General features: G+C 55.9%; 1 protein-coding gene across 2 annotated transcripts in view; it reads right to left on the bottom strand.

Moving 5' to 3' along the window:
* Positions 1 to 24,415, bottom strand: part of INPP5A (inositol polyphosphate-5-phosphatase A) — a 145,866-nt gene that overhangs the window by 51,987 nt on the left and 69,464 nt on the right. For both annotated transcript variants that reach the window (XM_037159100.2, XM_037159101.2), the window contains exon 5: positions 3,672 to 3,735. In XM_037159100.2, the coding sequence (XP_037014995.2) occupies positions 3,672 to 3,735 (64 nt within the window). The remainder of the gene's footprint in view (positions 1 to 3,671; positions 3,736 to 24,415) is intronic.

Here is a 24,415-nt window from a genome sequence, read left to right as displayed (position 1 = left end):
CTGAGCACTTTACATGATTCGTTTTTTCTCTTCCATTACTATATCAGTTATACTTCATCAGAAACATTCCAATGGTTGCCAAAGAGTTTGCAATACACATTTACAACTAACCCAAGTCCATTTTCAAACAACTCCATACACCTTCACAAACAGCACGTGTTCTGTGCAACAAGTCACCCCAATTCCTCTCTTCCGTCTTGAGAACATCTGTGTCTTTCGTTCCATTCACCCCTCAACTACCATCCCCCAATACACTCTCGCTACGAATGCTCTGAACACCAGTCACCGTCAGGTCAGTGAGGGACAGAGAACAAAGCACGGGGCTCAGTCTTTGTCTGTCCTCGCTGACCCTCTCTGGGCAGCTGCTCACCGTGTCCCTCCCTCGTCCCCAGCAGTCCCGTTTCGCATGCCTCACAGGGCAGGACGACTGGAAATAGATGCCCTCAACTTCGGTTTGTCTGAGAAAGTCTTTCTTTCTCCCCGCCCTTTGAAGGACAATTTGCTTGTTTTATTTAAAATTCTGGGTTGTTCCCCCCAACCATGTAAATATTCCATACGTTGCCAGCACAGCTTCCGCAGGGAAGTCGAGAAGAACCCCTTGCTCTTTCCAGCCAGGTGCTCCAGCCCGCCCCTCGCCCTTCGTCTTCGGCTGTGGTTTGGATAGAATGTGATTGGGTATAGATTTCCTGGTATTTATCCTGTTTGGAGTTTTCTGAGCTCTCAGGATCTGTGGCTTCACGTCCATTATTACTTTTGGAAAATTCTTTGCCACTCAGGTATTTCTTCTGTTGCTTCCTGTTACACACACACGACACCTCCTGTAGCTGTCCCACGGTTCTTGGACCTTTGTTCTTTTTTTTCCTCTTTGTCTTTTCAGTTTGGAAAGTTCTTTTTTAAAAAAAAAAATGAAGATTTTATTTATTTATCTTTAGAGGAGAAGGAGAGAGGGAGAGAAACATCAATGTACAGTTGCCTCTCGTGCGTCCCTTGCTGGGAACTGGCCTGCATGGAATGGGCCTGCAACCCCGGTATGTGCCCTGACTGGGAATCGAACCTCGATCCTCTCGGTCACAGGCCTGTGCTCAATTCACTGAGCTATACCAGCCAGGGCTGGAAAGTTCTTAATGACATGCCATCCAGGTCACTGGACCTTCCCTCAGCAATGTGCAGAATGACAAGCCCATCTAAGGCTCTCTTCGCTTCTATCGCAGCGTTTCCGGTCTCAGTCTTCCCTTTTTATTCTTTCTTGGCATCTCTGCCTTCCCTCTCGTGTTACCCATCTGTTCTCGCACGTCCACTTTTCCATCAGACCCCTCGGTGAACCAACCAGTTATTTTTAGTTTCCATTCTGAAAGCTCCAAATCTCTGTGATATCCGAGTCTACGCATACTTCTCTTTTCGGGTGCATTTTTACGTTTTTGAATGCCTTGTAGGTTTTTGTTGAAAGCAGCATGTAAATAATCGGGCAGGAGAAACTGAGGTAGACAGGCCTTTCGTGGAGGGGTTTACGCTGACCTGGGAGGAGCCGCGCCGTGTTTCCTGCACGCTCAGAGGCTAAAGCAGCCTCAAGGGTCCTGCTCCTGTGCCCTGGCCGTCGTGGGGCCCCTGAGACGCTGCAGTCTACACAGGGTCTGAGCCTGCAGAACCCGCCGCCCTGAGCCCCGGATGGGAGCTGCGGTGCTGCGGTGTGGGTGGGGGACTGCTCTGTGTCCCATGAGAGGGGCTCAGTCTCACAGTCGGCGTGTGTCCCCACGTGTGCTTGTCAGCACCCCCCCCAACACACACATTTCAAAGTATTGGCTTCCTCTTCCCTGCCAGAGGCTTGGGGGAGTTTTTCTCTGATCTCCGCCCTGAGAATGTGGTGGGGCTCCTGGAGAAACCCACAGAGGTGTGCGGGCCCCAGGCTGGGGCCCTAGGCGTCTCCTACACTCTGCTCCGGCCTCCCGTGTCAGCTCTGGGCAGCTGCAGCAAGGGTCTCTGTCTGGTGAGGGCTGTGTGTGGGCCTGTGCCCGTCTCTGTGACATGGTGTGCCCTGTGACCTCACCTCACCAGGGGCTCTGAGAAGAGCTGTCTCGCTTTTCCTTGTTGTGAAGGCAGGGGTGATGGCTTCCAAGCTCTTCATGTGTTAAACCTGACACTAGAAGTCACATTTATCTCCTTTCATCTGCACCTTTCAGGGTCCTGAAATTTCTACCTAGGTGCTTTTTGAAATGCATGAGCTACAGAGTAGGGGGCAGGCAGCATCCCCTGCTTGAGATGTTGGCTGCACCCTGCACCCTGTGTCCTGCATCTGCACCCTCACCCCACACCCAGAGCCCCACACCAGCACCCCAGTTCTGCACTGGCCCGCACCTGAACCCCAGACCTGGCACCTAAATCTGCCCCTACAACTGCATCCCATACCTGACACCCCACTCCATGCCCTTGCACCCACACTCCACACCTGCACCCGCACCCCGCCCTGCTGGGACACTGAGTGCTTTCGGACTGACACTCTCCTCACACGCCTCAGTTCTCCGAGCACATTTACTGCCTGTCACTGCCACAGGTCTTGTCACGGACACGTGGAGGCCCCTGGTAAGCCGTGCTAGAGTCACGTGTCCTCCGACACACAGTTGCACGCATACTGCAGGCCAGCAGTCCCTTCCCGACCGACCTGATTCAGTAGTAGAATTGTAGGCGGACAGTCACGCAAAGAAAGGACAAGTTCGACGGATCTGTGCAAGCGTAGCAGCAGCACCACCCCCTCTGCCGCCGGCCCCGGCGACGTCCTCGCCGCTCCTGTGTGGGAACGTGCCGCACCGGGGTCCCTGTCTATCAAAATCACGGTCAGAGCACCTGTGGCCTGTCTCTCGCCACGTCTGATGGTAGGAAAGTCAGATGCTCACGTGAAGAAACCTCAGGTGACAGGGCCAGTGACAAGCGCCCACCGGCAGGAACCCTGCTCTCGGCCGGGACGGCACCGCCTGCGTCCGCGGTCTGTCAGAGGCCGTCCGCCCCCAAAGCGAGCAAAGATGACGGGCCTGAGGGCGCGGACACAACCAGCGGCTCCCACGGCTGAACTGGCGTTTCAGGTGAGCAGGTTCTCCGACGGCCGGGGGCTCGGAGAGTCTGCCCGCGCCCGAAGGCGCGATGCCGAGGGGCAGATAAAAGCACCACTGTGCCCAACGGAACGGGGTGACACTGCAGTGTCGGGGCTGGGGTGAGCCGCCTCGAGTGCCCCAGACACCGTGACGAGGACCGTGACATCAGAGACAGCTCCGGGCGAATCTTCCCGACACAGACTTGTGGGCTCGCCCAGCAAACACAGGGCAGCGCCTGCACTTGGCCACAAACACGGGCTCGAGCTCACAGCTTTGGAATGGGCCGCCCTCTTGTTCTGTTGTCATTCTCCACTCGATGGGGACCGCAGGGGTGGCGGTGGCATGAGGTGGATGGGCTGTGGGGAGGCAGGCCAGCTGTCTCAATTTCTGTGTAGCTGGAAAGCCAGGTTTCCACGCGGGGCCCCTGGTTAGTAACTGCCAATAAGTGACCCAAACCCAGCCCACGCCAGCCGCTCGCAGGGATGCGGGGCAGAAGGGACCAGAAGAAGCCAGGCCCACGGGCAGGGGCAAACGTCGTGAGGCAGGAACCCAGAAGGATTCTGGGCAACTGATGGCACGGAGTCTTACCTTTGAAGTCAAACTGGTAGATGTTTTTTAAGGATTCATGAAGAAAATAAAAGCTTCCTAGAGCCTGCGGAGCAAAAAGAGAGACCAGGTGAGAGAGTGGCACGTGGACGTCTCTGCCGCGGTCCTGAGCCGTGAACAAGTGCTCTCCAAACGGGAGCCAGGGGTGCACTCGCTGTCACTCAGCCACGGACACGGGTGACCCCCTGCCTCTGAATGCCAGGACGTGCCGCCTGCAGCCAGCTGCCAGGGGCACATCCTCCCACCGAGGGGCAGCTCCCTTCTGCTCTGAGGGCCAGAGGCCCAGCGGGCAGGGCTCAGCCCGGCGGAAGTGCTTGGACACTGCTCCGTCATGGCACACGCTGTCCCTGCCCTGCCTGAGGCTCCACACGCTGTCCTCCCTCTGCACTGCCTCGTTGCGCACACACGGAAGGGTGAGCCCCAGGGCCAGAGCCCTGCTCTCTCCGCTCAGGAAAAGGCAAAGCTACAGGGGCTGGGCTGGGGGCAGGGCTGGCCGCCAAGGGAGGGTGGCATGAAATGTCTGTCACTACAAGTTACTGGTTGTTTATCTGAAATTCACGCTTGACTCCATGTTTTTTAATCCGTGTAGGTGTGTACGTGTGCCTGCACACAAGTGTGCATGTGTGTACATGTGTGTGGTGCATGTGTGTAGGTGTGTGCACATGGTATGTGTACAGGGTGTGTGTGTGTAACGGCCCTGGACTGAGCCCCGCTGGGGCACGACCTTGGCTCTGCGGCGCAGCACTGGGCGGGGAAGCTGCAGTGGTGCGGCTGAGCAGCACACCTTCCATCCTGACCAGAACCCACACACTTCCCATGCACACACACTGTACACATGTGCACACACGTGAGTGTCTGACGAAGGTGGGATAGTGCCAACGCCACAGCTCAGCTTGCTGGACCTGCCCACCTGCTCTGGACTGAGATGTGAGCTGCTCGGGCCAGCCGAGGCGCGGCCTTTTCGGAGGGCAGGGGCCCCGCAGAGGTGCAGCTCAGCCAGTGAGTGGGTGCCACAGCCCACAAGCACCTCTGCCTCTCACAGGGGTGCAGGGACACCTGACCCTGGGCCGTGACCCCGTCCATCCTCAGGCCTTTGCGGGCCTGGCCCGAAGCCACACACCAAGGCGGGAGCTGCCTTCGGGGTCTATTTTTTTCAACACATAAATATTGTTACAGTATTTCTCTCCTCCCAGCATTACTGAGAGAGCTGGCATACAACAGTGTATAAATTTAAGATGGAGGACGTAATGATCTGGGATTTGTATGTACCGCAAAGTAGTCAAGTGAACACTCACCATCCACGTAGTCACAACTGTGCTTTCCGGCAACAAGGACTTTGAAACGCAGCGCAGCACTCTTAGCAGCAGTCAGCATGCTGCACACCTCGTCTGGGGGCCCATTTCACAACACCATAGGGCCCTACATAACCAGGGCGCAGATGGGAGGAGAGCCGGTGCCTTGGGACACATGGGGGACACACGGGGCACGCCCGGGCACGGCCTCTCTCTGACACTGCGCAGCTGCAGCCCTGCCACGTAAGCCAGACAGCAGGGCATGGGCAGCCCAGGGGCCAGGAACGGTGGACAGGCTGCACCTGAAACACTCGGAGCCGCCCCCGCCCTCAGCTTTCACAGGAAAGCTTAGTTTGTTTTGGGCAGAATGCACTCAGCAGTCTTGGTAAACAGGTGTTGCAAACACTGAAACTGTGACCTCGCCGAGCACGATACAGCTAATCTAAAATTATGAAGTTTACAAGTAAGTGGAAAATACATTGCCAATGCAAGCATAGAAACTGATTCACATAGTCAGAAAATCCATAATTAGCTCTAATGAATATTTAAAGTCAAAGTTCAGCTAACTTTCCCAATGTCGAACCTACTCTATCAATACGGTTCAGGGCCCTCATCTATCACAGCTGTGACGATGTCTGCACAGAACGGCACCCGGGCCGGCTCTCCGGGCCCTCTGGCCACAGCACCTGTCAACAGTGTGTTTGACGAGTCTGAGAATATTGACTCCTTGCCTGTTTTGCTAAAAACAATTAAAGCACTTTTTACATATTTATAAACCTCACTGTCAAGAGTGCTTATGAATTCTCCATTAGCACAGTGCGGTCCCGTTACTGCGGCATTTCTGCCAGAAACGCAGACACCGGCAGGAGCTCTCCACCTCCTGCAGCGGGACAGCCTTGTTGGCAGCGGGAGGTCAGCGGTTACCCACAGAGCTGAGTTCTCCGAGGGGGCTGGGCAAGGACCAGAAGCAGAGCGGAGTGGCCGCACAGGAGGTGCCAGCTCCACACGAACACCAAACACGGTACGGGACTGTCTCTGAGACAGTCCTGAGGTCCCCACCCTCCTGGGCGGCAGCAGGAGTCAGTGCCCACAGAGATGGGGCCCGCTCCTCAGGCAGCTCAGCAGGTGAGCCAGGAGCCTGGAACGTGGGGCCTCAGCTGTAGCCCACTCCTGCGCTAGGTGGCCGCATACCACCCGGTTTGCTTTCAGAATGGAGCCTGGATAGCGGCAGCCCTCTCTGCGAACATGGCCAGCTCAGAAGAGCACAGCGCAGAGCGACCCTGCTCACCGGGCAGGCAGCAACGTGCGGTGGCAAAAGGCCGGCTGCCGGGGTTCCCACCTCCCTGACGAGGCCCCCCGCACAGAGGCATGGGGCCGGGAAGGAATGCAGCTCCTCGTCAGAAACGCCTTCATTACTCTTTATTTGCAAACAGATCAAATGCCCAGTGATTGATCATTTCCGCAATTGGATCGGCAGCCAAAGTACACACCATTAACCCACCGGCCCGCAGCCGGCAGCTCGCTTTTTCACAGGGCAGAGAATTGCTAACACGCAAATTAAGCCGACTGCGCAGTAAGGGCACATGGGAACATTTTTCTTCTCCAGATACCACGGAAGCAGAAAGCATACAAGTGCTTCTCACGGATGAGCCCCAGGTCGGAACGACTGCTCTCACCCATGCCGACGACATCCTTGGGGACGTGTCTTGGCTGCGCCTTTCCAGGAGGGCCATGGTGACGGCCAGGTCTGAGACCCCGCGGCCTGCACAGGACCGCAGGAGGGGCTTTCCTCCTGAAATTGCAGAAGCAGACCGCCTCTGTCCCTCCCAGGGGACCCAGCAGCCAGCTGCTGCCCCGCTCCTGGGACCGGAGAGGGTGGGAAGTCCGTCACCAGGACGGTGGGCTGCATGTGCCACGTGCAGCACAGAACTGGGTGACTCTCAGCTGCTCTGAGATGGCACCACAGGATGTTGTTTCCATGTTAAAGGGTTTTCAATTCATTAGTAAACAAATAAGTGGGTCGATGAACAAGAAAAAAAGCTTTGCAAGTTATTGTTGGTAACTACCCTTTGAGTCTGTGACAAACCACAAACACTGGTTGATCTCACTTAGAATCGACCGTGTGGAATGAGTCAGGGCTGGGAAGGCCTCCTGAGTTGGACAGCATGAGGCTCTGGCACACAGTGCTCCGAGGACAGGGGCCCCCAGTGAGGGACGAGCCCGTGCGCAGGAACACGTGGCCGTGTAGGGGATGGGAGAATCAGCTGTGCCGCGTGCAGCTGCGTCTGCTCCTGTGCTTGGGACTGGCCGTACATATGTCCACTCTCTGAGAAGAACGGTGAGCCCATCAGAGGCTAACCTGGCGCTGCGCCCGAGGCTGTGCATGTGCCAGCAACTGGCCATCTCCCTGTGACACGGGAGAAGTGCTAACACGCTTGGCTCGTGTGACCTAAGGGCACTGAGGACTCGAGCACAGGGAGATGCAGTGCACCTGGTGAACCGCCAGCCTGCACTTTCACAGCCAGTTCACACCAGGGAAGTGCTCACACACACACACACACGTGTGCACACACAGAGCTCACTTTCGGGGAAGCAAGGACCCCCCGGAGATGTGCGCAAAAGCGCAGCATTTCTGGAAACGCTGGCAACTACGAACAACCCAGATCCTCAAGACTGTGAAGACGGGTGAACAAAATGTGAAATGGCCCTATGGTGGAACTGCAGGCACAGACGGTGAACAAGCTGTCCCCGGACCACAGACAGGCTTGCAGATAGTGCTGAGGAGAAGGAGCAGTCCTCAGACTCCTGTCATGCTGCCAAGGCCAAGTACAGTCCTAAGGAGCTAGAACAAAACAGGAACTCGACACGAAGATCATACACTAAAAGGAGTAAGATGATGAATGCAAGGAAGAAGGGCTCTCTGGGCACCAGGGTGCTGACCGGGCAGTAGGCCCACGCAGGGGCACATGGCAGGGGTGAGGCACGGCTCCTGAAGCCCAGAGACTGCACGGGGACTTCGGGGGGTCGCATGACCTGTGCCGCACCGCACTCCACAGACACCGAGCTCTCTCCCCAGAGGGGCCGCCAGCCTCCAAGGCGATGATCAAAGCCAAAGGCCACCCCCGCAGAGCCCAGGCCTGTCAACGCCCCGAATCTGCTCTCCTCCGCGGGCATCCCCAGGTTGCTGTGACAACCCACCCTCACACCAGCTGTAGGGGACCGGCTTGTCTTAGTCTGGCAAATGTGACTCAGCCCTGTATGCAAAACCTACAGAAGTGAAGTGGTGGGCAGAGCCAGACCTTCAAACTGAGTTTTCCGTAAGAATCATGCCTAGAAAATGTACACGAACTGTTATGGCTTGCTCTTGCTAAAACTCCATCATCCTAGTCTAAAAGAACAAGTGTGTTTGTCTACCTTCAAAATAATGTCCAAAGCTCGTGTAAATTTGCCCAAAGACAGAACTAATCAGCTCATCACTAGTCCCCTCTGCATGTTATTTTCATTTCCTTGATTATACCTAAAATATAGACAATAATATTCTATGTGATAGATGATAAATTTTTCTCTAATATAAAACCCGAAGAAAGCAATAAAAGCCTGTCTAGGCAAGGGTCAAGACATGCTCCCCTTGAGGGAGTGGCCGAGCCGTCCCCTTTTTCTCCACGGGACCGTTGTCACCTGTGCATTCATTCTCATCGGTGGCCACAACAGGCGGACCCTGCTGGCTAGAGTCCGCCACAACCAGAAGCTTGGAGCGGTGCCCGACGTGCCGCCTCCTTGCCACGGCCGGCTGCCACTCCCAGCCTTGCCAATTGGATGGGTGTGAAATTACACATCATCGTTGTTCTGAGTTTTCATTACATTAGTTGAGCACCTGTTTTTAAGAGTATTGGCAGTTCAGGCCCTGGCTGGCTGGAGCATCGTCCTCTAGATCAAAAGGTTACGGGTGGATTCCCGGTCAGGCCGTGTAGCCGGGGTGCAGGTCCAATCCCCTGCCATGGTGGGCACGAGAAGGCAACCAGTCAACGTTTCTGTCTCTCTCTCCACTCGTCTCTCTGGAAGCCATGGGGAAAATGTCTTCAGGTGAAGATTGAAAAAAAAGAGTTTGGCAGTTTCAGTTTCTCCTGTAAATTTCTCGTTCAGATCTTTTTTTTCTACTTTCTATTGATCCTTTCCTCATTTCTTTCATTTTTAAATTTTCATTATAGTCTGGAATTATTTCTCTACTACTTGCACTACAAAGAATGTCTCCCACTTTTTGCCTTATCTCACCAATCTTTTTGGCACCTTTCATTAAATAAAATTTTTAGTTTTTTTTAAGATTTTATTTATTTATTTTTAGAGAGAGGGGAAGGGAGGGAGAAGGGAGGGAGAAAGAGAGGAAGAAAAATGTCAATATGTGGTTGATTCTCACATGGCCTCCACCAGGGACCTGGCCTGCAACCCAGGCATGTATCCTGACTGGGTATTGAACTGGCGACCCTCTGGCTCTCAGCCTGCACTCAATCCACTGAGCTACACCAACCAGCGCAAAAAGGTTTTAATTTTAAAGAACCCAAACTAATGGGTGCTTTATGGGTTATATCTTTACATCTAACTTGAAAACAGACCCCTAACCTGACTCCATGATGGACTCTCTATGTTCCCATGCAAAAGTCACGGGTTGTAGGTCTTCACAGTAACGGGCTTACCTGTTGTTTTATCCCACACGGAACGCCACAGGCCAGTCTCATCGTCGTCTCCCCTCACGCACCGCACTTCTGTCTAGTCCGGGCTCTGTTCTTTGAGCTCCCGATTTGTCTCCACTGTCCCATTTCCAAGAACACTTCTTCCTGCTCTGGCTCCACAGGAAGTCTTGGTCTTCAGCAGTGAAAGTGCCCTGTGTTGTCTCTCTTCGTAACTGCTTTTGCTAGTTGGGGCCTTTGTATTTCCACACAGACCTTATACCCAGAACATCCTGCTGGGCTGGGGCGAGCTGACATCTTTACGATATTCAGTCTTCCTTGCCATGAACATATCCTCAGCCATATACTGAGGTCTTACTAATGTCTTACAATGCCTCATGATTTTCTCCATAAAGGTCTTGAAGACCTCTGCTAGATTTATTTTTAAGGTACTTTTTAGTTTCTGTTGCTACTAGAAAATACAATTGTCAAACCGCCATTGGTTTAGAACCATTTGTTCCTTGTCGGTAAAGATGCTGATGATCTTCACACATTAACCTCACACTCAGCAGCTTTGCTCCGCCTACACTGGGCTCTGAATGACAGGCTCTCCACAGTTCGCGGGACTCTGGCTTCGGTCGTTTCTTCTGGTCCACAATTCTTGCACCACTTCTTTTCTTTTTTCCCATCTTGTTGCACAGCCAGATGGCCTGGCTCCGTGCTGAACCGAAAACGCTGGCCTGTGCCGAGAAGAGACCGTGCGCCCGGTGCGGGGTCGGGGGGAGTGCCTGAACTTGGCACATGCCGATGAACTGAAAGTCGGTGAGTGAGGAAAGGAGGGTCAAGGTGTCCCCCGGGGCTTGGAGAGAGGAGCTGGGGGAGGGCACTGCTGTTTCCTGAGACAGAGGGGACTAATGGACACGTAAGATTCGGAGGGAAGCAGGGAAGCTGGGGCAGACCCCTTGCCTGAGGTGCCTGCTGGACACCCACATGGGGACGTCACACAGCTACTTGGATCCATGCACCTGAAGGTCACCATCACGCCTGAGCAAGAAGGGCCCTTTTTAACCTCTGAAGCTGTGCAAATGTACAGAGATGCCTCCTTCTCGTGCCTGAGCCTGGGGCACCAGAGGGGAGAGGCTGGGCGGTGAGGCCCATCAGAACAGCACAACAGAGGGCCGAGCTGGCCAGGTCGCAGGGACAGGTGGTCACAGGCCTTTCTGGTTTCAGTGGGCTGACGTAGTGAGGTGCTTTAGAGACGTAACAGCACGAGGCCAGCCTTGTGTGTCTGGCCTTGACCTCCCTGACCACGGTGCGTGTCACGTGCACTCTGGGCGCTGCTCGCCAGCACCGTGTGCGGGAGCTCCGCCTTGTTTCAGGACCTGTCTCCCTCCTCGCCACCCTGGTGAGGCAGCTCTATGCCACGTCTCCAGTGACGTTCCAGTTGCAAATCCAAAGGACACTTTTCATGACGTTCGGCTTCTCGGCAGCACGAGGACCCTGCCCTTCCCCCTCCCAGTTTCTGGATGCCACGCTGCCTCCCTAGAATCTCCTCCGTGGGACAATGACACGCTGGATCTGCTCGGGGTCCCTGAGGAATAATCTTCTTCCACATCCGTTTGTGGTGGACCCTTCCTCCTGTCCTCCAGGTGACGGCTCCACACACAGAGCGCCAGCCCCTGAAGGACACCTCACAGCTCTGGGGGTGGTGGCCCCCATGCGGACATATCTCTCACAAGGAGTCCTGTCCCCTGCCCCCAACTCCAGACATCCCTGCCTTTCATCCTGTTCCCCTTGCAAACTGTCACTCTCCCTGAACACTTCCTACTGCGTCACCACCACGTCCCTCCCCAGACCCCCGTGGAGTCCCAAGTGCCACCTGTCTCTGACCTTCCACTTCTCTGCATCCCCACTGCCTGGCCAGTGGACTCCTTCATGGACCCCTGCTTCCTCCACCACTACTGCCCCTCAGTCTCTTGCCCACCAGATACCAAGGCGACATTTTTAAAAACAGAAATCTAACCCTCCAGTGACCTCCTGCCAGGCCTCCTCCCCAGGTCCCTTGGGCCCAACCCAGCCCACACAGCTCCAGCCACACTGGCCCTGACTCCAGAAAAAGCAAAGTTCTACCATCATTAGGGTATTCCCCTGCTTTGCCTTCCCCACTTGCAGCTTTTCCTCCGCTGACCCCTCTGCCACTGTAGGTCTCCATGAAAATATTGCCTCCTCCCAGCAGCCCTCCCAGATTGCTCTGTGCAGAGCCTCACCAGCCCCACACAGCCCCATCCTTTGGCAGTGCTGCCCACTCTAGCTACAAGCTTCCCTCTTTCCTGTCACCTGGCTTCTCTACTGGGAGGGAGGGAAGCCCCTTGAAGAAGGTCTGGTCACCCCGAGCCTCTGGCACAATGTTTGGGACATGGCAGTTTATTGGGTCCTGGTTCAATGACAGAGATGTGGGACACCTACAGGAAAGACTAGCTAAGTGGCTCAGGACGTCGCTCAGGGTTCAAAGGACAACCTAACACATTGCCTCCTTCCAAGAAGCTAAACATGACTGCAAAAAACTAACTCACTTTTTACCACAAGAAGGAACAACTATTTCACAAGAGTAAGTAAGCCCTGAGACCCCTGGTTTTAATAAAATTTAATAGATTGAGTAATAAATCAAAGCTAAGTTACAATAACATTCATTAGGTTATAAATAATAACAAATGAAACAAAGCTTTTGTTTTGATCCATGCAGTGCTTCACTGATCTTCCCCGCGTAATGAACTCACAGGCGGCCGCGCCAAGTGGACATGGTGCGCACCGTTGTCTCACCCAGCCTCACCCACCAGGAAGCGGAGGGAGAGGGCGCGTTGAGCGTGTAGCTGTCTCGAGGGCGCCCCACCTCTCCGAGCCTCTTCATAACCATTGAAAATGAGCACCGACTTCCTCACAAAGTACTGACTTTCCAATGTCAGCCTCTGGGCCAAACACGAAACGCCAGCACAGCAGGGCCCCCTGTCTGACCCTCGCCGCCAGGCCCCGCCCCCGGCTGGCTGCCTGCTGGAGAGATGCACGTGTAATTTCATTCCGTGCCCCATCCAACGGCTGACATCCGAAGTTAATTAAATTGGCTGTCCATTGTGTTCATCTACTTACAAAGTTAATGATATTCTGCTCCTGAATTAAAGAGCATTTCATAAGCGCGCGCCATGGGAGCTGGCATGCGTGCACCGGGTGCTGAACCCTGTCACGGCCCTGGTTGTAGTGTCCCCAATTAGGCAGCCCAGCGGAGGGCTGGGCAGAGCACAGCCATTGTGACAGGGAGGGTACACACTCTGAGCAACAGCCACTTAATGTCACGCGGCCCACAATAAATCCAGCAGATGAATGTGCCTGTTAACATTTCATACCGCCGCAGCGAAGGCCAGCAGCGGGGGAGTGAGGCAGCCAGAAATGGGCCCCACCGACAAGCTGCTGGGAAGGGTGCCTGCGGGTGCTGACGGCCACCCCATAGGGGACACTCACATCGCCCCTTGTCTGGGGCTGAGGTCACCAACTGGCTCAGGCACAGCCCCACTGAGACCTCACTCAGTTGTTCACAAATAATTCTCAGCACCTGCTCAGGGCCGCGCTGGCAGGCACCCAGGATTGTCTTGGGTAAATGGCCCAAGACTGACATGGTGTGATGCATGGGGCAGTGACATAAAAGGTCAGCTTCTGAACATGGGCAATACCCACAGGACACCTCGACCAACAGATGTGAACACAGGAGGCACGCAGGGCCACTGGAGACTCTTCTGGGCCAGAGAGCAGTGGGTGCTGCCATTGTGCAGGACATGGGGTGGGGGAAGGAAGCGTCCAGCTTTGGACTCACTGAGGTTGAGATGACCGTAAACCTCTGCAGGGAGATGCTGAAGGCAGATGGACATCTGGGTCTGGGGCCCAGGGTAGAATCTGGGTACAGATGTAACTGGGGTGCATGGGGTTTCATTCCAATTATGCCGAGCTCTCTGAGAGCTGACTAGAGCCAGAGAAAGGGTACCACCAAGGACTGGGCCCAGGACCACCGGTGTGGAGGGGCCGGGGGCCAGAAGGCAAAGGGCTAACAGAGAGGTGCCAGGGCAGTCAGTGGGGACACAGGGTGGTCAGCGGGGGCATGGGGAGGTCAGTGGGGTCACAGGGAGGTCGGTGAGGTCATGGGGAGGTTGGTGGGGGCACAAGAAGGTCAGTGGGGTCACAGGACAGTCAGTGGGGACATGAGGAGGTCAGTGCGGACACAAGGGGTCAGGGAGGACAAAGGGTGGTCAGTGAGATCACGGGGTACATCAAGGGCATGGGGACAGGTGACCTTGGAGTCTTCAACACTGAGGCCAGTGGTGATGGGAGCAGCCATGTCTAAACCCCTGCCCCTTGGAGACCTGCCTAGATGCAAGGACAAAGGTGCCAGAGAGAGGGTGGCAGGTGCCACCTGCAAAGAGTGAAAAGCAGGGTCAGGAAGCACCAGGCCCCTAGCTGGTCTGCCTCTCCTCCTGGGCCAAATGGGCTGACAGGGAGGCAGTGCCCAGGCACAGCCGTCCAGGGGGAACAGTGTGGAGACAGAGCTGGTCACCTGGGTCGGGACCTCTGGTGCACCTGATCCCCAGCTAGTGCTCAGCACACTGTCCTGGACCTTCCTTTCCGGCAGGAAGATCCTGCTGACTCTCACCTGGTTCAGCAGACTTACGAGCCAATGCCTGACAACGGGGAGAGGAGTCCCTGTTCCACTCGGGGAGGGAGCGAGCATGTCAGACTCGCCCCGTGTGCCCAGTGCCCACCCAGGCGACCAGAAGTGACGCAGGCCCAGCCTTCCTTTGGAACCACCCAGACCATTTTCAGTTTGCATCACCCAGGGGTTTGTCTCTCAAAATGAAATGCATTTGCAATATGAGTGCTCTCTTTAATAATACAGACTTTGCAAGAAGAACGTTTTAGTAATGAGCAAAGAAATCTATGAGCCTTAAAATAACAACTAGTTTGAATTATGAAATGTATTAAGTCATATTTTCCATGTCTAAATGATTACAAAAGTAAATCAATAAACTTTTATGCCAATTAAATTATGTGGAGAGTTTATATCATAATTAAAACAGCTCTGACTTTCATCTTTTGTCTTCCAAAAATCATTAGCTCTTCAATTATGATTTCATTCCTCCAAACGCCCCTGAGTAGCATGCCGTGTGCATTATGGACAGAGAGGTAATTAAAGCAGGATGCGCTTTTAAGAGATGGCAGCGCTGAGCACGGGCTGTCTACAAAACGCCTCCTGCCATTGGGAAAGCGCGGGGTGCATGAAATGCTACCAGAAAGACTTAATTGATTTTTAAATTTCAATTACGCTGGGAGGCTGCCATCAACTTCAGTTGCAAGCAGCGGAGCTCAGCCCCTCCCACAGGTGTGCTCAGACAGCAGTGCCCTTCCCCAACGGCCCGCTCCCACAGTCCCACTGTCCTCACTGCAACTGCTCCGGGCACAAAGCCTTGCGCACAGTCCCATGACCCCACTGGGAAGTGTATCATCTCTTCCAAAATAACTTCTGACCCGCCCCCTGCTTTCTTCTCAGTCTCCAATCACAGAGTGTCAGCCGGCACCCCGCCATCTCTCTTCCCACTGTCCTGTTTCTCGTTTCCTCTGTGCCCTGGCCCAGCGGCAGCACTGAACTGACATCAGCCCTGCGGTGTCTAGCCAGGTGATCTGGGCAAACGCATCCTCCCGCAGAGCCCCGGCTCCCCATGTGTACGGGGCCCCGTCATCCAATTCTTTCTGCGGGAAGGTCTGCCACAGGAGATGCACACGGAGCCAATGCCTGTTGAAGAAGCTGCCCAGAGCTCAGCTCTCTCCCTGGGCCCTGAATCAGGGGGCTGTCAAGTCCCAGCCTCCAAAACCCCATCCTCCGGCTTTAAAACCCAATGCCCCCTTGATCAGCATCTGAGGGGGCAGGTGGGGGCACCTTGTGTCAGTGGGGACATAGGGAGGTCAGTGGAGTCACAGGAAAGTCAGTGGGGACATGAGGAGGTCAGTGGGGACATGGAGACTCCACACCCTCCCTGACCATCACCCTACACCCCTGCTTTTCTGAGAGTGACCAGTTCACAGAGTCAAGCTCAAACCCTGAATCTGCCCCCCAGTCTGAGGACCTCAGCTAAGTTAATGACCACTCTGTGCCTCAGTTTCTCCATCTGCAACTCAGGAAGATACAGTGCCTGCTCTGTAGGACTGTTCTGCCCCCTCAGCAGTGCAGGGCGGGGTGTGTGAGAAGCACCCAGGATGGTGCTGTGACGGTCCAGTGTTGACAAGCTCCAGGCGGTGATGCTCTGCACTCTCTCCTCCACCCTGGCACCCTCCTCACACGAGAAGGACAGATACCAGAGCCCCAGGCACGGCAGAAGGAGGCTCCACGCTTGCCCACCTCTGAGCACCCCGAGAGGGTGGCTGCTGCCCCGAGAGCTGGGCCCCGCCACTAGCGCCCGTACAGCCGTGCAGCCCCAGCCAGAAGGGGGCAGGTCCAGGAGGAAGCTCCACGGCGCCAGAGCTCGGGCACCTTGGTCCCCACCTCGCTTCTGCGGCCAAATTACGGAGAGCCCTTCTGGGAACAGCACCTCCCTCTCATGGTCTTGACATAAGTCAGAGCCACTGACAAGGCCACGGAGGAGTGACACCCATCAGCCACTCACTTTGACCTGCTGCCTGACCGCGTGGAAGAAAAGAAGACAGACCAGCGTTTCTGCAGGACTGAGGAGCAGGGGAGGCAGGGGGTCAAGAGGTGCTTCATAAGGGGAGGGTAATGCCGGCATGTGTGTTTGTTGGTGGTGCCAGGGACCCAGGAGTCCTGCCTCCTGCTGTCACAGAGTATGCTGGTGGGAATGGCCAGCCAGGACACAGCGGGAGGGGCTGAGTCTCAGGTAGATGCTGGCAGGAGGAGGACGGGGCTGGACACAGCAAGGGGACATGGGGAACCAGGCCAGATTGGAAGGACTTCAGGAGGCAGGAAGGCACTTGGGGAAGAGGTATGCAGTCCCGAGGACCAGCGGAGCCCGGGCTTTGGGAGGGGGAGGTGGGGCTAAGGGCTGGAAGGAGACAGGCAGAGCCACTTGGCAAGACTAGAGTGATGGCCAGGGCAACTCCGACAGGGACCAAGGACACAAGTGATGGGGCTGGGCAGGCGGCAGGGCCCAGATTCAGGAGGCAACCCTTCCATGTAAGGGCTTGTCACGTCCCTGCGGGACTCAGTGTGAGGCAGCTCTAAGCCAGTCTCTGCCAGGCAGCATGCCATGCTGGGGGCCACAGCTGGTGAAGGACAGGGCAGGGAGGAGAGCAGGGGTCCACGTGAAACACTGAGTTGCCCACATTCAAAAAACTGCGTGACTGCCGTGGAGAGAGTGTGCAAATTTCCCCGCAGGCGAGTATCTCCAAAGCCTGGAGAGGCAGGCCCACTCCCCAGCAGGGGGAGCCCCCCTGAGGCCAGGCCCCTCTGCCACTCTCATGCCCACGTGGCGCCCACGTGTGACCGAGGGAACGGAGCTCATGGGTCTGTGAGCACATGAGGGGAGCTGGCCTACGGCCCCCATGGGAGAGGCTGGGCCAGGCCCAGCAGGAGTGTCCCCAGGTGTCCTCCTGGGACAGTGATTTCTGGTTCATGAAACGAGTGACCGAGGCTCCACGCTCTGCAGCTCACGGCCAGTCTCAGGTCCCCAGCTTTTTGAAGGACTGTCCCGGCAGACAGCAGGTGCCCAGTGAACCGAGCTGCACGTCAGAGCACAGCGGCTCTTCCAGGAGGAGGCCACGGACACAGCAAACCCAGAAGAGCTGCCATTGGGGACGGGGGTGACCGAGCTGCTCCGGGAGTGAGTGACAGGGACAAGCAGCTCCGAGTCACACGGAGGAGAAAGGGCAGGCCCTCTACCTCACACTCCTGTGCAGGCCTGTGTCTCACCTGGAGAGAAGCTGCTGCGCTTCCCCGTCTCCCTGACCACACTGTAATGGAATCTCCAGCCTGCTGTTTGGAGTAAAGCCATTGCGGACAGGGATCAAGAATTTCGTCATCCCCGTGGAGCCGTAAACCCGGTCGCCCACGTTGTTACCACGCAGCCTCTAAAGAGGGGAGCGGCCAAGAGACCCGAGGTGTCCGACAGGGGCTGGAAGCAGCCAGCCCACGGCGTCCCTGGCTGGCGTCTCCAGCAGACACAGGGCGTAGCTTTGAAGGAGGGTCACAAGGAAGCTCAACAATGAGCTGAAGAGCAGCAGAAGGCCATTATTTCCAGGGCAAAATGAGGCTCTCGCGTCATTTTGTTGAAAAAAGGAGTCAGCGGCATTTCAACCTGGGACCTGCTGCTGGAAGGTTTCTAAAGCAAGTAGAAACCTTCTTGCAGCAACGCCATCTGAGGCGTTGCTGCAGATGCAGGCCCCTCCCCTCACGAGAACGTAGGGCCTGAGCCCCACCTCTGCCCGCTCTCAGCGCACGACCGACAGCCCCAGGGGCCTGTGGACACGCGGACGCTAGGAGGACTGAGTAATTATGTTTGATGTTGCCTAGAAATAAGAAAAAATAACAAATACTTACAAAAGTTACACCTGAAAAATCTCCACTCGAACTTACGTTCAATGTACTTAGCAAAAGGTCGAGGCACGGAGTCTGCTGGATAAATAAATGTCGGTGAGGCGGCTGGACCACTGGAGAATTGGTGCATGGCAGCGAATGAGCAACCGGCAAATGCCACCCAAACCCCATTATTTCCCCTTTTCCAGGAGCCCGAGATTCATGTCCCCGCATGCCGCCAGTTCATTACCGAGAAAGATCATCCCTCTCCCCGCTCGAGCCGGCCCGCCGCGGCCCCTGGAGGACCCTTTAATGTTTAATTCCCCATCATCCGCTCCGCTGAACAGCTTAATCTCTGCTTGTATGATCAATACTATATCAGTGTAAATTAAAATGACAATTTTAAAGTAATTAAGCCTGTTAATGCTCGATTCAAATGTCATTATTTGCACAAGGGATTGAGGAGAAATTACATCGTGTCCGGGTGACAGGAAGACGTCTGAGCCCTGTTTGGCTGCACCGGGCTTCGGCAAAGCGGATTAACTTCTGCCTCCCCGCCCGGGGCCCTATCCAATTTCTGAAGAGGATAACGCAATTTGATAAATTTAATTCCAGCTACAAACTCAATTATTGTGATAATAGATGAAAACTGGGAGGGGATTCTAAACAGGCCCACATTTTAAAAAATACACTTAGCTCTGAATGAGATACAACAGTTATGGTTTGATTAGATTTGTCCTCTCTCTTTTGAAAACCCTTTAAATAATTACGACAGCTGGAAGAACAGCCAACATCGATTAAATAGCTGAGCCCTAACCTGAGGGGCTGCCACGAAGCTGGCTCTGGGCACAGTGGAGACGTCTGCTGTGCTGAGCCGGCCCAGCCACGTTTGCCGGACAAGACGACCCTGTCGTCGTCGAGGACTGGCCTCACCAGCAGATACACAGAACCCAGCCGGCTATGGACGGCACCTTGGTCGAGTCCAGGGCCGGCCACTCTCCCCGCGGCCTGGAAAGCCATGTCCAGCCCTGTTACTCTTCTTCCCTCCTGAGTGGTGGACTGGGGTGGGGGCAATAAAAGAAAATTAACCCTCTCCGCGACCACAGGGCACCAAGTACACAGTGCAGGTCAGACTGTCCTCTACACAGGTGTCTCTCCACCCGAGTCACCCACAGTTGGGGTGGGGGCCGCTGATGAGGCCGCAGAGCCCCCGTGGGACTGTCTAAGGAGCAGCCGCCATCCCTGGGCCTCATCCATCAGATGAGCAATAAAAATTGACAGCCCACCATTAATTTCAAGATGAAGAGCGAAGTGTAACAACTTCCCTTTGAAAGATGTTGGGGGGTTTTCTCCGACAGTCATGGGCACTTGCACTTGGCAGGTGGCCCGGGGCAGGGAGCCACCTTGAAGGGCAGGGCCTCTGGCGGATGCACATTTTACTGGTTACTGGGGAGATCCGCCAGGGTCTGTGGGCCGCAGTTGTCCGAACCTCAGTTTTCAGAAGTGGACGAGGGCCCGTGGCTGGCGCTCTGTGCTGCGTCACTTGCAGGCTGAAGGGGCCTCATCTGGTACCTGCTGTTCAAGTGTGACGACTCCCTGTCCTCGGGGCCTGCACGTGGCAGCCTGTTTCCTCCCGGCCGCTCTCTGTTTGGCATTGTAGACACAAGTGCCTGCATATAAACTATGTCCCACATTTCCCAGATGAGCGACTAAACAGGAAGGGGTTTTTAACGAGGCATTAAAAGTCCATCACAACGTGGAGGGTAGCAGGAAGAGCACGTGAGGGCCTGGCTGCGGATGGTGTGCCCGGGCGCCCTCCTCTTTCACCAGGAAATCGCCTGCATGTGAGGGAGACCCCAAATCTCAATGCTGCCTCTGTCACAGTTAAAAACCTGGTCTTCTCCTGAAAGGTGACAGACACAAAATGGAGGGGAAATGTGGAAGAGGTGACTGCGGGAAGGGTGTGTCCAAGTGTCACCTCAAGCTGTGACGTGTTTGAGATGACAGCACACGGGTCCACGACGTCAGCCTTTTCTGAAAACTTGTCACATAAGCGTAAATGCGGTCTCCAAACTCCGCTGCCATTCCCTCCCATTGGCTCTGCCTGGGGGACTGGCCCTGAGCCACCACCACTGAGGGGGACTATCGCCACGGCCACCACCCACTGTGGTCACTGTTGGCCTCCCGCAGCCCAGTGACAGAGGGAGCCAGGAGCCGGGCTGGAAGCCCTGCATGGCCAGCACCACCTCAGCCCTGTGAGCCGGGGCCTCCCTGTCAGGCCACCAGCACGACTGCTCAGCACGGCGGAGCAGGGAGCGGCCCAGTTGTACATAAAACCAAAAGGGCGTTGCCTGCACAAGCCCAGTGACCCCTGCACTCCCGCTGCATCAGGACCCACAGCCCCAGGAGCTGCGGGGAAGAGACAGAGCCTCTGAATGACGGGACGGGCACAGCGCATCCCAGCGGCACCACACGCAACCCTCTGCACGTGCGGACAGCAGGGACTAACTGATGGGTGGCCGGAGATGGGCCCGTGGAGCCAACCACTGGACACTGGCTCAAGGGGCCCAGTGGGCAGGACATGGTTCTGTGTAAGCCACTGGTGCAGCTGGCCAGGCCACACACCTTCCTCTCCTGGGAGGTGCACCGCCCTCCTTGCTCGGGTGTCTGAGAAGAGGAGCAGCTCCACCCCCACCCTGACCCGAGACAAGAAATGCAGGGGTCGGCCACGTGGAAGGCCTGCGAGGACATCATGTGCCGAGAATAAATAACCAATAACCCCCTGGGGAGGCGTCTCACAGAGGCTGCAGACTTCTGGGACAACACGCAGGACACAGCAGCCACAGCTCAGCCCCTGTCCATGCCCTCCAGACACTCCTGTGAGCACCTCCGGAAGACTGGTTCCTATGGCTGGGCCCGAGGTCATGGTCACCCAGCTGAACGCCAGGCCCACACCGACCCTTGGAGTCTGCAGTCAGTCCTGGCTGGGCTTCTGAGAAAGTCTCTGCTGCAAAAGGCTCTCTGCTCTCCCTCCGGAGCACTGGGCGGACCTCCGGGGAGGCAAGCAGAGCCGGGACAGGCTGGGACCCCGGACGGAAACTGTTACAGAAGGGAACCCTGGTGAGCGGGCAGCTCAGAGACAAATCCTGGGAGTGAAATGTCACTCAAGGCCAGATAAATAGAACAACAAGCTGAGCTGCGAATCAGCCATGACTATTTTTTTTATGTTCACTGCTTCAGTGATTTTCTGTCAAAAAATGCTAACAAGCATTAAAGTCCTTAAGAGCTTCACAATTTTTCAGTTTGTTCACCAATACATCCTGCAGTGTACTTGTTTCCTGGCCGTGGTGACATGCCACTCCATCACGTCTGCCTGCCTGACAGATCAGCTGGCTACCGAGCTCTTCCACCTGCTGTCGCCAGCGCCCGTCGTGGACTTCCCCGGGAGCAGACACTGGGACCAGGAAGGGCCCCGAGGGCTGCAGCAGAGCACCCAGCCCCCCACCTCCCACCGGGGCAGGGACGCCCGCTCACGGCAGGCTGCTTCCCGCCTGGGCTCTGCGGCGAGGGCCTGTGGGAGCAGAGAGGAAGCAAGGACCAGGCGACCACACCATCACCGAGGGACCACACCCTTGGAGAGGCTGACGCAGGTAGCAGTGTGAGCAGATGGGCTCAGGGACTGCAGGTGGGGACTCAGCAGGGCACATGTGACTGCCTCCTGTCACGCGAGGTGTGCTGCCCCTCACATGCCTGGCCCAGGCAGGAGTCCAGACTCTGGAGGTGAGGGGTGTTCTGGCCACGTATGACGCCGGGCCCACCCACCTATGCCCCTAAGTGGGGACCTGGGTGTGGGGACCTGCCTCAGCAATGGCCAGGCAGGACTGCTGGCTGAGAGGGTGGGCTCCCGGCATGCCAGCCAGACTGCACGGCCAGACCAGGACGCAGGCGCAGGCTGTCCACTGCTGGGCCCAGGGACATGGGCAGGTTGTCGCACCTGCCTGGGCCCAGGAGCTCACAGGTAAGAAAGGTCACAGATGCAGAACAAGATGATGACGACATGTAAGGTGTGGACGGAGCAGAGGAGGAAGGGCCCCAGAGCATCAGAAGTCTGCCTTTCTAGACTCTTCAGAACAGACAGTAATGGGTGGAAAGGGCCATGACCCCTGTGACGGGGAAGGCCCCACTCTGGGCACAGACTCATGTGCGAACTGACCAGCCAACTCGAAACCAAAGACAGCACCCGCCTGCCCAAGTGCAGGCAGAACACAGGCCAATGTTGCCAAAGCCGCTTCTGCTGAGTTGGAATAACGTTACGCTCGAAAACCCATACAGCCTTATGTAATCTAAGAATGTCTTTTCACTTCCATATTGGTAATGCCTGCAGAGTGTGTATGTGAGCTCCCAAATGACTCAGGCTCTGCAGTGACTTCTCGTGCAACATGAAGCTTCCTGAGCTGTAAGGCACACAGAGCGATTTGTAGAGCCTTTTTTTTTTTACGTGGCGTCAGATTGTAACAGAAACGTTTTCCGCTTCAATGAAATCACTTACACTTGGACTGCTTACCTGGGTGCTGATGAGATTTTTCAGTGTTACTGCAGCCCAGAAGACATTCACGACACTGCCCGGATGAAAAGTGCACAGCCGAGTGGGCCTGGCAGCTACTGTGCCGCCATCACCACGCCCGCACGCAAGCAGCACTCTCACCCCAAAGCTGCCCCCTGTCCTGCAGTCCCAGTAGAATCCCCGCCTCTGGCCCCTGGCCCAGGAACCACCAATCTGCTGTCATTCCAGGTTAGCTCCTGCTTTCTGGAATGTGACGTGAATGACGTTACACAGAATGCACTCTCTCTGGGTCTGGCTCCTCCCACAAGCACCTTCTGCAGGCCCAGTGCCGCTCTAGTGCGGCTGCAGTGCCAGCACCTCCTACTGCCGGGTGGCTCTGCAGATGGCCCCGCCGAGGCTCGTCTGCTGGTGGCCTTTGGGCTGTGGGCTTTTGTGCCCCAGCTCTTGGGTGGACAGGGGCTTGCCTTTCTCTTAGGTCGATGCCCAGGAGAGGAACAGCCGGCTCACACAGTCGGTTTGCTTTCTGCTTTAAAAAGCCACCAGTGTTTCCCGAGCGGCGAAATCCAACGCTTCCTCTGCAGCGACGTCCAAGAGGAACGTCCGAGAGGGCGTGCGGTCTCCACATGCACCACGGGGCACGGCCAGCCATCTGCATCCTGCCCAGGGGTGGGAATGCTGCAGTCCTTGACACAGCATGCTCTGCACACACCCTCCCCAGGGGCTGGTCGTGTGGCGTGTCATCCCATGCTCATGTGCCGTCGCCGCCTTATTTGGTGCAGTGTCTGTTCAGATCTTCGGGAAGATGCGATTGTCCAGTCCATGCTGGCTGCTGGAGTCCGGGACAAAGTCCTTTGTCAGGTGTGAGTGCAAACACTTTCTCCTGGGCTGCAGACTGACCCCTTTTGTATCTTGGAAGCACAAATGTGTTTCACTTTGGCAAAGTGGGATGGATATATTTTTTTCTTTTGTAAGAACAAGGTCAGTGACAAGATTTCCTCCCTGTATCCCCGGAGAAGCTGTACAGTTTTCACTCTTCTGCTAGTGCGGCAATCTGCTTCAAGTCCACTTTTCGGGAGTCTCGGCCTCAGGGCGCGTCTTCCTGCTTGGAGGTCACCTAACTGTGGCCACGCCACCTGTCAGACTCTTCTCCCAAGCTGCCCGACGCCTCTGCCAGAACCACGGCTGGCCTGTGTCCAGGCTCCTCGTTCTGGCCCCTGGCCTGTCTGTCTGGTTTCACGCCAGTACTGCACGGTCCTGGTCACTGCAGACCTGCAATGACCCTTCGTCAGGGGGGCGAGTCCTCCACCTGCGATCGTCTTCAGTGTCATCTGCATGAACCTGCATCCTTCACATTGTCAGGTAAACTTCAGAACCAGCCTTCCAACTGCTACAAAAACAGTCTGCTCAGGTTTTGGTTGACATTGCACTGAGTCTTTACAATAGTTTGCGGGGGGAACGATAGCCCAGGCCTTTCCAGTTCTGGACTCTACTAAAGAAACTCTTTATGTGGTCATATGTCCTTAAAGTCAGGCCTCGTGACCTGAGGCGCTCTCTCAGCACCTCCTCGTCCTGGCAGAGCAGTGGCATCGGCCCGAGACAGGCCCAGGGCAGGGTGCCCGCCTGTCTGCGTGAGAGCGCGCACACCA

This window comes from Artibeus jamaicensis, unplaced genomic scaffold (genome assembly GCF_021234435.1).
Source record: "Artibeus jamaicensis isolate MK-2021 breed Jamaican fruit bat unplaced genomic scaffold, CSHL_Jam_final contig_490, whole genome shotgun sequence".
Classification (NCBI taxonomy): Eukaryota; Metazoa; Chordata; class Mammalia; order Chiroptera; family Phyllostomidae; genus Artibeus; species Artibeus jamaicensis.
Note: the sequence above shows the minus strand (reverse complement) of the source record. Positions and strands in the feature narration are given on the sequence as shown.